We start from the raw sequence: 12,963 nt of genomic DNA on the forward strand, positions 1-12,963 counted from the left end.
GGCTCCCCTCCACCCCAATATATTGGGATGAGTTGTTTCACTGTCTTCCGGCCCTTAGTGCTACCTGAACTCACTCTCCAATCCTTTGGCCACTTGATGCAAAAAACTGACTCCTCAGAAAAGACCCTGATGCTGGGAAAGATTGAAGGCAGGAGGAGAAGGGGACAACAGAGGATGAGATGGCTGGATGGCATCACCAACTCGATGGACGTTGAGTCTGAGCAAGCTCCGGGAGATGGCCGGAGCTACAGTCCATGGGGTCACAAACAGCTGGACACGACTGAGTGACTGAACTGAACTCAACCTGTTCATTCATTTACTGTCTGCCTTCCTCTTCTCCCTAAAAACTCAGCAAAGACCAGGACAGGAAGGGGAGGTGGCAATGCATGCTGGGAAATGCAGTTTTTTGCACATTCTACAGATTCCAAGCATTAAAGCCCAGTGAGTGAGGACAGGAGAGAAGCCCACCTCAGACCAGTCCAGCCGCTCTGATCCCCAATCACTGGTTGGGGAGTCTGCATAGACCTACATTGTGTGAGGATAAAGGAGGGAAATTCTAAGAGTGAATGAAAAAGGCTGTATAAATTGATCAATTCTGCAGTGAAGATCAGTAGTACGGGCCCCTGCACCCTCATTTTCTTTCTTCCTCTCAGCTCCAGCCCTTCCCAAAGCAGAAGTCAAAGCAAAGACCTTGAAAGGCCAAGAGAGCAGTGATTGAAGGCATCCACGGCCATAAAACGAGAAAAGAAGATGATCCATACATCAGTCATCTTCGAATGGCCCAAAATACCGTGGCTCAGGAGGGAGCCCAGATATCCTCAGAAGAGTGCCCCTGGAGGAGACAAGTTTGACCACTATGCCATCAAGTTCCCCCTCAACCAGCGAGTCAGCCGCGAAGATAACAGAAGGCACGGCACACCTGGTGTTCACTGTGGACGTCAAGGCCAACAAGGACCCGATTAAACAGGCTGTGAAGACGTTCTATGACATCAGCATGGCCAAGGTCAACACCCTCATCAGGCCTGATGGAGGGAAGAAGGCATATGTCCAACTGGCTCCTGACTGTGATGCTTTGGATGCTGCCAATAAAATTGGGATCACCTAAACTGAGTGCAGCCAGCTAATTCTAAAGTTTCCACTGTTTTTTTTGTTTTGTTTTGTTTTTAAAGGACTCTACAGTGCTTGAGAAGAGAAACAGTATCCTGAGAAGGATACTCAGAAGGCTGAGAGGAACACTATATCTCTGAAATTTACTCTAATGGTAAGGTGCCAGAGAAAACATAGGAGAGGTGTATCCTTGAAATAATACAAAATAAAGTAACCACTATGAAATGAGAACCCTGAGGCAGAAGAAGAAAACAGGCTGAAGTGAAGAGAGAGATGGAGGCAGGAGGATTATTACGAGGAAATAAAGCCATAATGTTGGCTTAATTAGCAGACTTAAGGTTAACAGGAGAGTGAAAAAGTTGGCTTAAAGCTCAACATCCAGAAAACAAAAATCACGGCATCCGGTCCCATCACTTCATGGGAGATAGATGGAGAAACAGTGGAAACAGTGTCAGACTTTATTTTTGGGGGCTCCAAAATCACCACAGATGGTGACTGCAGCCATGAAATTAAGACGCTTACTCCCTAGAAGAAGAGTTATGACAAACCTAGACAGCATATTGAAAAGCAGAGACATTACTTTGCCAACAAAGGTCCATCTAGTCAAGGCTATGGTTTTTCCTGTGGTCATGTATGGATGTGAGAGTTGGACTGTGAAGAAGGCTGAGCACCAAAGAATTGATGCTTTTGAACTGTGGTGTTGGAGAAGACTCTTGCGAGTTCCTTGGACCAGTCCATTGTAAAGGAGATCAGCCCTGGGTGTTCTTTGAAAGGAATGACGCTAAAGCTGAAACTCCAGTACTTTGGCCACCTCATGCAAAGAGTTGACTCATTGGAAAAGACTCTGATGCTGGGAGGGACTGGGGGCAGGAGGAGAAGGGGACGACAGAGAATGAGATGGCTGGATGTCATCACTGACTCGATGGACGTGAGTTTGAGTGAACTCCGGGAGATGGTGATGGACAGGGAGGCCTGGCGTGCTGTGATTCATGGGGTCGCAGAGTCAAACACGACTGAGCGATTGAACTGAACTGAACTGAAGGTTAATACTGAAACAAGGTTTCAGTGTTGAAGCAAGGTTAAAACTGAATCAACACGTAGGTAGTGTGTCAAGATGAAGTTCTCTAGTGAGCAGCTGCCAAGGGCACAAGGGTCAGCAATAAGACAGAAGATTCAGGCCTTCCCTGGTGGTCCAGAGACTAAGAAGCCATCTACCAATGTAGGGGTCATGTGTTCGATCCCTTGTCCAGGAAGATTCCGCACACCATGGAGCAACTAAGACCACGCACCGCAGCTACTGAGCCAGTGCTCCAGAGCCCGTACTCTGCAGCAGGAGAAGCCGCCACAGTGAGAAGCCCACAAACCACAGCTAGAGGCTGGCCCCCACTCCCTGCAACTAGAGAGAGCCTGTGCACAGCGACAAACAGCTAGTGCAGACAAAAATAAATGATAATAATAAAGACTGTCTTAAAGACAGAAGATACACGGCAGGGACCTTTAAGCTGAAAGAGATCAGTGGGACAAATGGAACAAAACCAGTAAACAGTAACAGGAGTAAAGCAACACACAGCCGGAGCGGAAGAGTGGGTTATGGGTCCTGTGAAAGCAGCCCACCACAGTCCAGCAGAACCAATCAGAAAAGACTCACATCTAGACACAGCTTTCAATATTTTCTTAGGTTTTTTTCTTACTGAAATGTCAAACACACACAAAAATAGAAGAGTTTAATGAATGCCTGGCTCATGAAGTTGGGCAACACTTTTTAATTAAAAACAAAAAAAAAATCAGGAGGAAAAATTTTCCAATCATTTAGGCAGAACAGTTAGACTTGCCTTAAAGGGAGAAAAGAAAAAATCAAGCTAGCCTTGGCTTTTGCTGCAACGCTAAATGCCAAAAGACTACAGATAAAGAGAAGAATGTAAATGAATATCTACATATTTCCGGGTGGGTGCGGGGCTGGAAAGATAATGCTTGTCTTCAGACAAATTATCTTTCCTCTGCTGAAAACAGTCAGCATTTGTTGAGCTCTTGCTAGGTGCCAAGGACTACTATACAAAAAATTTTCTTTTTAAAATTATCATTTAATATTTATTTATTTGGCTGGGCCGGGTCTTATTTGCGGCATGCAGGATCTTCTTCTTCCTCCTTTCTTATTTGCAGCATCTTTAGTTGTGGCATGCAAACTCCCAGTTGCAGCATACTGAATCTAGTTCTCCAGTCAGGGATCAAACCTGGACCCCCACACTGGGAGCGAAGAGTCTTTACCACTGGACCACCAGGCAAGTCCCTATCAGATGGAATTTTTGTGTGTTAACTCATCTAATTCTAATGACGACCCATGAGGTAAGTCCTAGGACTTACCTCTTGACAGATAAGCAAAGAGGCATGCAGAGCCAGTAAGTGTCAGGAGTAAATGGCAGATGAACACCCAGGCCACCTGTGCCCAGAGCCCAGACTCTCAAACTCTACCCTCTACGCCTTCTGAGCACCACTGCAGGGACTCAGAAAATATCCCACTTTCTGGGAAAAAAATGACTTCAGGACATATCCCAACACATGAAGACAAGCAGCAGGATAAAGAACTCAAGACTGGAGAAGCTGTGTGAAAGGAGTGGCAGTGAGCGATGGACCCAGCTGAACGCAAGGCTGAGCAGGGCTGGGACTCGGGAGGGAAAAGGCACTTGCCTCTGGGTAAAATTTAAAGAGGCACCAAGACAGTAATCAAGATAAATGACACATTCATGCAATATTGTTTAAATCAAAATTAGTGTCAAAACAAAAAAATGTCTTAAAGGACTCAGTTGCCTCTCCCAGTCAAGTCCTATCTTTAAGATTTTGATATTTTGTTCATCCTGGACTTTTCTGCATTAATTTTGGTTTAAAGATATTGCATTAAAACATCATTTATCTCAACGACTTTGGTACTGTTAAATTCATGCTCACAGTAGGTGTTCCACTCATCACACCCCGTCCTAGCCCTGGAACTGAATTTAAATACTTCTTGAAGACATGAAGCACCACTATTAAGTCAAAATTCCTCTAAAGAGATTTAATCATTACTATACATTATTGAGTATTAAATTAATATTAAAATAATGATAATATCTCCTGTACTTTATTTTAATAAAAAATTGGGAAGTCTACTGAGAAAAAAAGGAAGTTAAAGTATTGTGTCTTCATCACTCTATACAATGTGTCATTCTTGATTTTGACAATTACAATAACACAAGTCAATGAATCTTTATGAAGACTGCAGTATAACCACTACTATAATTTATATACATATTTTCCCCCAAAATGCTATAGAAAAGGAAACACAACCTGTGTAGCAAAATGAGAGGAAACAAGAAAAGCAGCATAGAAACACAGAGACAAAAAGCGTAATGGAGACTAACAGAAAAACAAGCAGCAGGGTAAGGAAAAAAAAAATAACTGGCCTGCATGATGTGTTTGAAAGACAAATTCTCAAGATTGTGTCGTAAAACAAAACACAAGTCTAAACCAGATTTCATTAACCCAAAGACACACCAATTTTCACATTTTAACATCTCTGAAATTGGAGCTCATCTTATGCTCCACAATGTGTCATAGTTTAATTGGCACCTTTTCCTTAGTGGTACAAAGGCTCATGGTATGTGTTACTACGGATGCGTTGGACAGGTGAGAAAACACGCCTCACCTATAGAAAGTGACTCAGAAGGTCTACGACAGAAAGATGATCACAGACATACCAGCAAGTACAAACGCAAAGAAAACCAGGGTCTAATATCACCGGCTGCTGACCGTAGCCTGCTGGTTGTATGTCAATTACCTTTCACTTTCCAGTCCACCCTAAAGCTCCTGCATGGCAGACTGTCAGAGATGATCCAGCGGGAGAGAGGAGGAAGGCAATGGGTCAGGTGTTCACCAATTTGCAAACCAGTGCTTACACCAGGTTTTGACGCATGCCTGCAGCTCCTCACACAACACACCTTAGTAGACACAAGAAACCCAAGAAACAGGGGGCAGGGGAAATAACTTTCTGGTTCTCTTAACCAACCAGAAGCAGAAAGAAAGCTACAGAAGATTTAACCACGGGCTTAAAGCTTTGACTGTGGGACTGTCTGACTCTGCTCTTGGCCTCAGCTTACCTCTTGCTGGAGCTCTGGAGGCTGCAGTACCCACACCAGCGCTGTGATGTCTCTGCCCAGACAGACGCCAGTGACAGGCGAGGCACTGGAAAGCCCCCCCACTGTTCCTGTAACACAGTGAACTCCCACCTCCGGGGTGCAGTCAATCTGAGAGGGCTTTCCCCAAATGAGTAAGACTGACGTTTACAAACATGGGGAAAACATAGGGTGTATTTACGATGAAAAGCTGGTATGGTAGGATCTGACGGCTTTCTTTATGGAGGAACTGCCAATCAATCTGTTTTGACCGCTGTAAAAAAGTAAATAAATAAAACTGCCCATCTGAAAGATTCTGCAATGGTAGTGTTTCCCAGTATGCTGCTACTGAAGGGATCATCACATTTTTATCTTGACTTTTACTCACAAAATAAGGGAAGGTGACTTAAATGGGATGCACTGCCACCAGAAGCAGTGTCAGGAAAGGAGGACAGATAGAGGTAGAGAAAAGATAAGACACTGTAGGGCCAGAGGGGAAAAAGGGGTCTGAGTGGGGAAAAGGGATGAAAGTTAAGAATCTGAAGATGTTTCTGGGAAAAACTGAAGCAGAACAGAAGAAAGACGTCAACAAGTGGGAAAAGCCCAGAAAAGACCCTACAATAATCTCACCAGGACTTTCCCGATGGCCCAGTGGTTAAGACTCCACACTTTCAATACAGGAGGCCTGAGAGCAACTCCCTGATGTTCAAGCTGGTTTTAGACAAGGCAGAGGAACCAGAGATCAAATTGCCAACATCCACTGGATCATGGAAAAAGCAAGAGAGTTCCAGAAAAACATCTATTTCTGCCTCATTGACTATGCCAAAGCCTTTGACTGGGTGGATCACAATAAACTGTGGAAAATTCTGAAAGAGATGGGAACACCAGACCACCTGACCTGCCTCTTGAGAAATCTGTATGCAAGTCAGGAAGCAACAGTTAGAACTGGACATGGAACAACAGACTGGTTCCAAATAGGAAAAGGAGTATGTCAAGGCTGTATATTGTCACCCTGCTTATTTAACTTCTATGCAGAGTACATCATGAGAAATGCTGGACTGGAAGAAACACAAGCTGGAATCAAGATTGCCGGGAGAAATATCAATAACCTCAGATATGCAGATGACCCCACCCTTATGGAAGAAAGTGAAGAGGAGCTGAAAAGCCTCGTGATGAAAGTGAAAGAGGAGAGTAAAAAAGTTGGCTTAAAGCTCAACATTCAGAAAACGAAGATCATGGCATCCAGTCCCATCACTTCATGGGAAATAGACGGGGAAACAGTGGAAATAGTGTCAGACTTTATTTTTGGGGGGCTCCAAAATCACTGCAGATGGTGACTGCAGCCATGAAATTAAAAGATGCTTACTCCTTGGAAGAAAAGTTATGACAAACCTAGATAGTATATTCAAAAGCAGAGACATTACTTTGCTGACTAAGGTCCGTCTAGTCAAGGCTATGGTTTTTCCTGTGGTCATGTATGGATGTGAGAGTTGGACTGTGAAGAAGGCAGAGTGCTGAAGAATTGATGCTTTTGAACTGTGGTGTTGGAGAAGACTCTTGAGGGTCCCTTGGACTGCAAGCAGATCCAACCAGTCCATTCTGCAGGAGATCCACCCTGGGATTTCTTTGGAAGGAATGATGCTGAAGCTGAAACTCCAGTACTTTGGCCACCTCATGTGAAGAGTTGACTCATTGGAAAAGACTCTGATGCTGGGAGGGACTGGGGGCAGGAGGAGAAGGGGACGACAAAGGATGAGATGGCTGGATGGCATCACGGACTCGATGGATGTGAGTCTGCGTGAAGTCCAGGAGATGGTGATGGACAGGGAGGCCTGGCGTGCTGCGATTCATGGGGTCGCAAAGAGTCGGACACGACTGAGCGACTGAACTGAACTGAACTGAGTTCCAACCCTGATGAGGAACTGGATTCCACATGCTGTGCAGTGCAGCCGAAAGGAAAAAGTCTCATCTATTTGACCCTTTTGGCCGAACCCCGAAATAGTAGGAACCAATGCACCCGGCTTATTAGCCAACAATCCTCATAAACCTTAGAAGAGAAAGTGACTGGAAGGGCAAGCTAAGAAGTGCATATTAAGTTCTGCTCCGGTTCCTCTCTCTTCGATTACATGTGTCTTGGTCTCTAGCCCTGATTCATGTCCAAGGGCACGAGCATTATCCACGGGGATTCCTCTGCCACCCCACTCCAGCAGCTCTAACCCCAGTGTTCTCTCCCAGCATGTCCTGCACCCACCATAAGGCGGTAGCCAGCTCTCACAGTGCACTAGAACGTGCTGGTCTGGTCACAGGTGTCTGTGCTGCCTTTGAATCATGTTCCCTGATCAGGTGAGGAACTTCCCCAGAAGCACAGGCAGCAGACTGCTCTGCCCCCCTAGACCACCTTAACGTATGGAATCCCCCTCCAGCGCAGACTCCCAAGCAGCCCAGCCATCTCCAGCTCTGGTGCAGCCCTGACTTGTCACACCGCGGAAAATCAGAGGCACATATCTGGACTCGGGAAACCAGATGCCCACCTGCCCTATCCCATCACGCATCTGCCTCTATCAAAATGCTGGAGAAGATTCAGTCACCAGGACAGAGGAGAACCAGGGAACATAAGCCTGGACCAAGAAGACAAGTTCCTTTATAAAGTTTAGCTACAAACCTCTCCATAAACAGAAGTTAGATGAAGCATTTCAGCCCTGAATTATCTCAGAGGTAACATCGGAGACAGGACCTGAGCCTGAAATGTGTAGGTGAGCACAGATGAGAGCTCAAGTAATCTCCACCTTGGTTCAGTCACTCTGTTTGAAATGAAATTGAGGTCGGGGAGCAACATCTTCAGACAAAGGCTCGAGAGCTGCCAGGTTCCCCAGAAGATGCAACAAGAAGCTACAGAAGATGCCGTGAGATCACAGATTAGGTTTTGATTCTGAAGAGGGTCAGAAGGAAAAAAGAAAATCAGCGTAGAAGGATCAGAAAGCAAAGAGACTTCATGAACAGTGCCTACAGATATCAGCTATGCCGAGCAATCTGCGCCCCACTCCCACCCCCTGCCCCTTGAAACTCTAGAGCTGGGGTCCCCAACCTCTGGGCCACAGACTGGTACCTCCTGTCAGATCAGTCATGGCATTAGAATAGAAATAAAGTGAGCAATAAATGAATTCACTTGAATCATCCAGAAACCATCCCCCAACTTCCAGTCCATGGAAAAAGTGTCTTTCACAAAGCCGGTTCCTGGTGCCCAAAAGGCTGGGGACTGCTGCTCTGGAGGAAGGCCTGATAGAGGTTTGCTTTAATGAGATTTTGATTTCCATCAACCCAGTCTGGCACTCCTTGGATATAACCATTAAGTTTTTATCAGCAGGAGTCAGGCTGCTACCGTCCCTACCAACCCAAAGAGCCCTGAGGTTCTTAACAAACGCATTTTGAGATGACACTCCTGGGGTCACCAGGTTCTTCCATTCCATTAGCTTGAGATCCTGGAATTCTGTTTTAACTGCAGGCAACTACGATGCTTTGGATAAGGATGTAATTCCACCTTTTTTCCCCTAAATGAGCTGGCACAGATTTAAAAGACATGTGCAGAATGTTTTCAAATCCAAAGGGCCATGTTACATGGAATGTAACTTTGGAAAGGGTAAGGAAGACAAAGAAACACAATAACCTTTACGATGCTTCATGCTCTATTCTCCAACCTTCAGCCAAGTTCCCCAGTAAAAACGGCTAAAAGGAAGGGTGAACGGACAATGGAGTCAGGTCCAGGAAAGGACAGGACGACCACTCCCCCAGGAGGCAGCAGGGTGGGTGGGGTAGTGTCCAGGACATTGCGCGGTCTCCCGCGTCCCCCACAGACAGTCCCCACTTCAACCTCTCACCACATCTGAAATTCGACCTCAAGCTTCATCCCTCCAGCCCTTAAAAACCCCAGAGAAAGAATTTGGAGCGAAAATTCAAAATTTACTAGAAAGTCACCCTGAAGAAAAAGGTAAGGCATAAATCTCAGGCACAAGAAAATGGTTCAATTTTCTTATCCACTCCTTCTTGGAATGAGCCCATCTGTTCGCAGAGCCTAGAAGCAGGTTCTGGTGCAAGAAGAATTCTAGGAACTTTGAGAAGTACCCAGTCTAATGCTGAGGTGTGCCCGACGCCTAAAGCAGTCACTGAGGCTCAAACCAGACCAGGGAAAGTCAGGGGGTCTCAATTTTCAAGTAGAGAAGGAAAAAGCAAGGAGAAAAAGCACACGGAGTGCCTTCACTCTGCACCTGAACACACACGCCTCTCCCAGCCCAGATCCAGCACCTGAATGTTTTTCTTTCATTACAGAAGACACTGGTCGAGTCATAGGGAAAATTCAGTCAAGTCGGGACTTCCCTGGTGGTCAGCGATTAAGAATCTGCCTGCCAATGGAGGGGACATGGGTTCAATCCTAGGTCAGGGAAGGTGACAATGCCACGGGGCAACTAAGTCTATGCAACACATCTACTGAGCCACACTCTACAGAGTTCAAGAGCTACAGCTGCCAAAGCCCGTGTGCCCCAGAGCCTGCTCTCCACAACGAGAAGCCCCCACAATAAGAAGGCCACGCACTGCAACGAGAGAGAAACCCCTGCTCATTACAGCCAGAAAAAGCCCACACGTAGCAACGAAGGCAGTGCAGCTGAAAATATAAACAAGTACAATTTAAAAAAATTTAGTAAGGTCTGCAAATTAGGAGGAGGATTGTATTTATGTTAATTTCTCAATTTGGACCACTGTACTGTTATCACAGAGAAGAGTGCCCTTTTTTCAAGGAAATTCACACTGAGGTATAGGAAAGTGAAGATACATATCGTCGGCAACTTACTCTTTAGTGGCTAGAATATTGTAATAGGCTTATACATACAGAGAAGATACAGCAAACATCGTAATAGCATTTGGAGAATCTGGAGATTGATGAGAATTTTTCATACTATTCTTGTAACTTTTTTAGAAGTCTCAAACTATTTCCCAAAGAATAAAGAAAAAAAAATACAAATACCTGCCCTGAGAAAATTAAGATGTGAGCAGGACAGTGTCAGAAAATTAAGATGTGACCAGCCCCAGTCTGGGGAATCCGAGTCCACTGGGTGGTCTGTTCTGGTTTGAACAAAGGACCCCAGGCACCTGCCGCAGTGGGCAGAGCCCACCCCTGGACCTCGCTCTGCGGTACCAGGGTGGCTTTGGGCCGGTCATTTAACTGCTCTGAGCCTCGGCTCAGCTCACCCACATGATGGGCATAATGATACACACTTCGTAAAGATTTCATAAAATGGGTAGCAAAAGGTAGACACCGATAGAATCAGAGCTTAGTAAATGACGGTGGGTACTACAGAAGAAACTCAAACTCCCCCCACCCCTACAGCTGACTCTGGGAAACCAACATCACCCCTTTAACCCTGGTGACAGAGGAGAGCAGTGGGGACCTGGAGGAAATGTGAAATATAGACCATTCATCATCACCTGGCTTGGCTTCCCATCACCTGAATTGCTTCATTCTTCGTTAATTAATTGAACCCTGGGCAACAAAGCTCAGTGAGACTTCAGTGCATCTCTTCTAATATTTTATAATTCTCTATGACATGACCCATCTCAAGCCATTTTCACCTTTATCATTTAATTTAATCTTCCCTAATATCTTTCTGTCTGCTTATCCATGAAACCTTCCTTCAAAAGGACTGGCGCCTCTTTGGGGAGTTTATTATTATCTCGAACTTCTTGATAAACAGCTAGAAATGCTTCTGTTATATATCCCAGAGAAAATCTCACACCGGGCCCTGAGGAGACAGGAAAGAGGAGGGCAGGTGGCCCGGAGCAGAGAGCCGGAGGCAAGGCGGCTGTTCATCATGGGAGGGCGTCGGGGACACGCCCCACAGGCACAGCTGGAAATAGCGGACCAGACACTGCTGAGCAACGGATCTTGCAATCACAACACTGAGGGCAAAATTCACAAATAGAAGGCAATGGAGAACTGAATGCTAATACGTTTCAGAAGAGTTCTATAGTATTCATGAAAACGTTAAATTGTTGATAGGATGGCACACTGCTAATGGGTGAAATGAAAAAAATATAGACAGCCCAAGCGAGGCTGAGAAGGGGAAAACGGAGAAGCACTTGGATAAAAGGCGAGATGGACCGACTTAAAGGAAGAAGGTCACAGCGGACAGGCAGGCACGTGCGCACACCAGACGACGCGCACTTGCAGACCCGGGCGCGCCGCCGCCGGGGAGGTCTTACCAGAGGCCGCCGGCCTGTGGCTGGACTGGCCGGCGCGGTGCAGGCTCTGCTGGAGCAGGCTCAGGCACTCCCCGAGGCAGCTGAGGGCGGCAGCAGAGGTAGCTTTCAGGAGCAGCAGGTCCTGGTCCAAGGCAGTGAGGGGGCCAGACCCCGGGAGAGACTCGATGGCGTGCACCAGGTTCTTCTGCTGCCCCTCCACCTGGGTCATCATCTGCGGAAAAGGGAGACAGCCCAAGGTGAGAGTCGGAAGGCCTCGCTTCCAGCGTCCGGGAGCCAGCGCTAAACCACGGGAGTGGATCGAAGTGCGGTGCCACTGTTCACAATAGCCAGGATACGGAAGCAACCTAGATGTCCATCAGCAGATGAATGGATAAGAAGCGGTGGTACATATACACAATGGAGTCTTACTCAGCCATTGAAAAGAATGCATTTGAATCAGTTCTAATGAGGTGGATGAAACTGGAGCCTATTATACAGAGTGAAGTAAGTCAGAAAGAAAAACACCAATACAGTATATTCATGCATATATATGGAATTTAGACAGATAGGAATGATGACCCTATATGTGAGACAGCAAAAGAGACACAAATGTCAAGAACAGTCTTTTGGACTCTGTGGGAGGAGGCAAGGGTGGGATGATTTGAGAGAATAGCACTGAAACATGTGTATTACCATATGTGAAGTAGATCACCAGTCCAGGTTTGATGCATGAGACAGGGTGCTTAGGGCTGGAGCACTGGATGACCCTGAGGGATGGGATGGGGAAGGAGGTGGAAGGGGGTTCAGGATGGGGAACACATGTATACCCATGGCTAATTCATGTCAATGATGGCAAAAACCACTACAATATTGTAAAGTAATTAGCCTCCAATTTAATTAATTAATTAAAAGAAAAAAAAAAGTGCGGTGCAAGACAGCATCACCACCCAGACTACCGGCGGCGTGAAGATGCAGTCTGAGGATGCTCGGTGCACATCCATCCTGGGATGCCGCAGGCCTTGAATGAAATCCATCTGGATCCATCTACCCAAAGGCACTTAGCCTCTGCAGCTCTGCACACAAAAGAATTTTAGAACTTTAGACCTAAAGGGGACCACCGGGCCATCCAGGTGTATCTTTTACAGATCTTTGAAAGGTAAAAATAAATATACTAAAAGTAGAAGTCTTGTGATCAACTTAAAGGTCCTTGGACCACAGGAAGGTTATCCGAGACAATGGGCACCCCTGGCTTTGTCTCAGAGCAAGGTTGATTCCTTGCTTTGCTTCCATCTCCTGTCCATCCCTAACTCCTTGGTGGTCCTCCTTGAAGTTCAGGTAATAAAAGTGAAATCTGGGGCTAGCATTTGTGGGGGTAAGACCACACACACAGCAAAACCAGCGCCGACCCAGTCTGCCCCTAAAATGCTAGGAGAGCCATCAACTTCCTTAACACCATGTGTAGGGAGCCAAGAGGAGGAGA

At 46.1% G+C, this 12,963-nt stretch overlaps 1 protein-coding gene across 2 annotated transcripts in view; it reads right to left on the reverse strand.

Moving 5' to 3' along the window:
- OSBPL10 (oxysterol binding protein like 10) overlaps window positions 1–12,963 on the reverse strand; it is a 320,496-nt gene that overhangs the window by 73,591 nt on the left and 233,942 nt on the right. For both annotated transcript variants that reach the window (XM_068982153.1, XM_068982152.1), the window contains one exon: window positions 11,505–11,715. In XM_068982153.1, coding sequence (XP_068838254.1) covers window positions 11,505–11,715 — 211 coding nt within the window. The remainder of the gene's footprint in view (window positions 1–11,504; window positions 11,716–12,963) is intronic.

The sequence above is a fragment of the Capricornis sumatraensis genome, chromosome 10 (assembly GCF_032405125.1).
Source record: "Capricornis sumatraensis isolate serow.1 chromosome 10, serow.2, whole genome shotgun sequence".
NCBI lineage: Eukaryota > Metazoa > Chordata > Mammalia > Artiodactyla > Bovidae > Capricornis > Capricornis sumatraensis.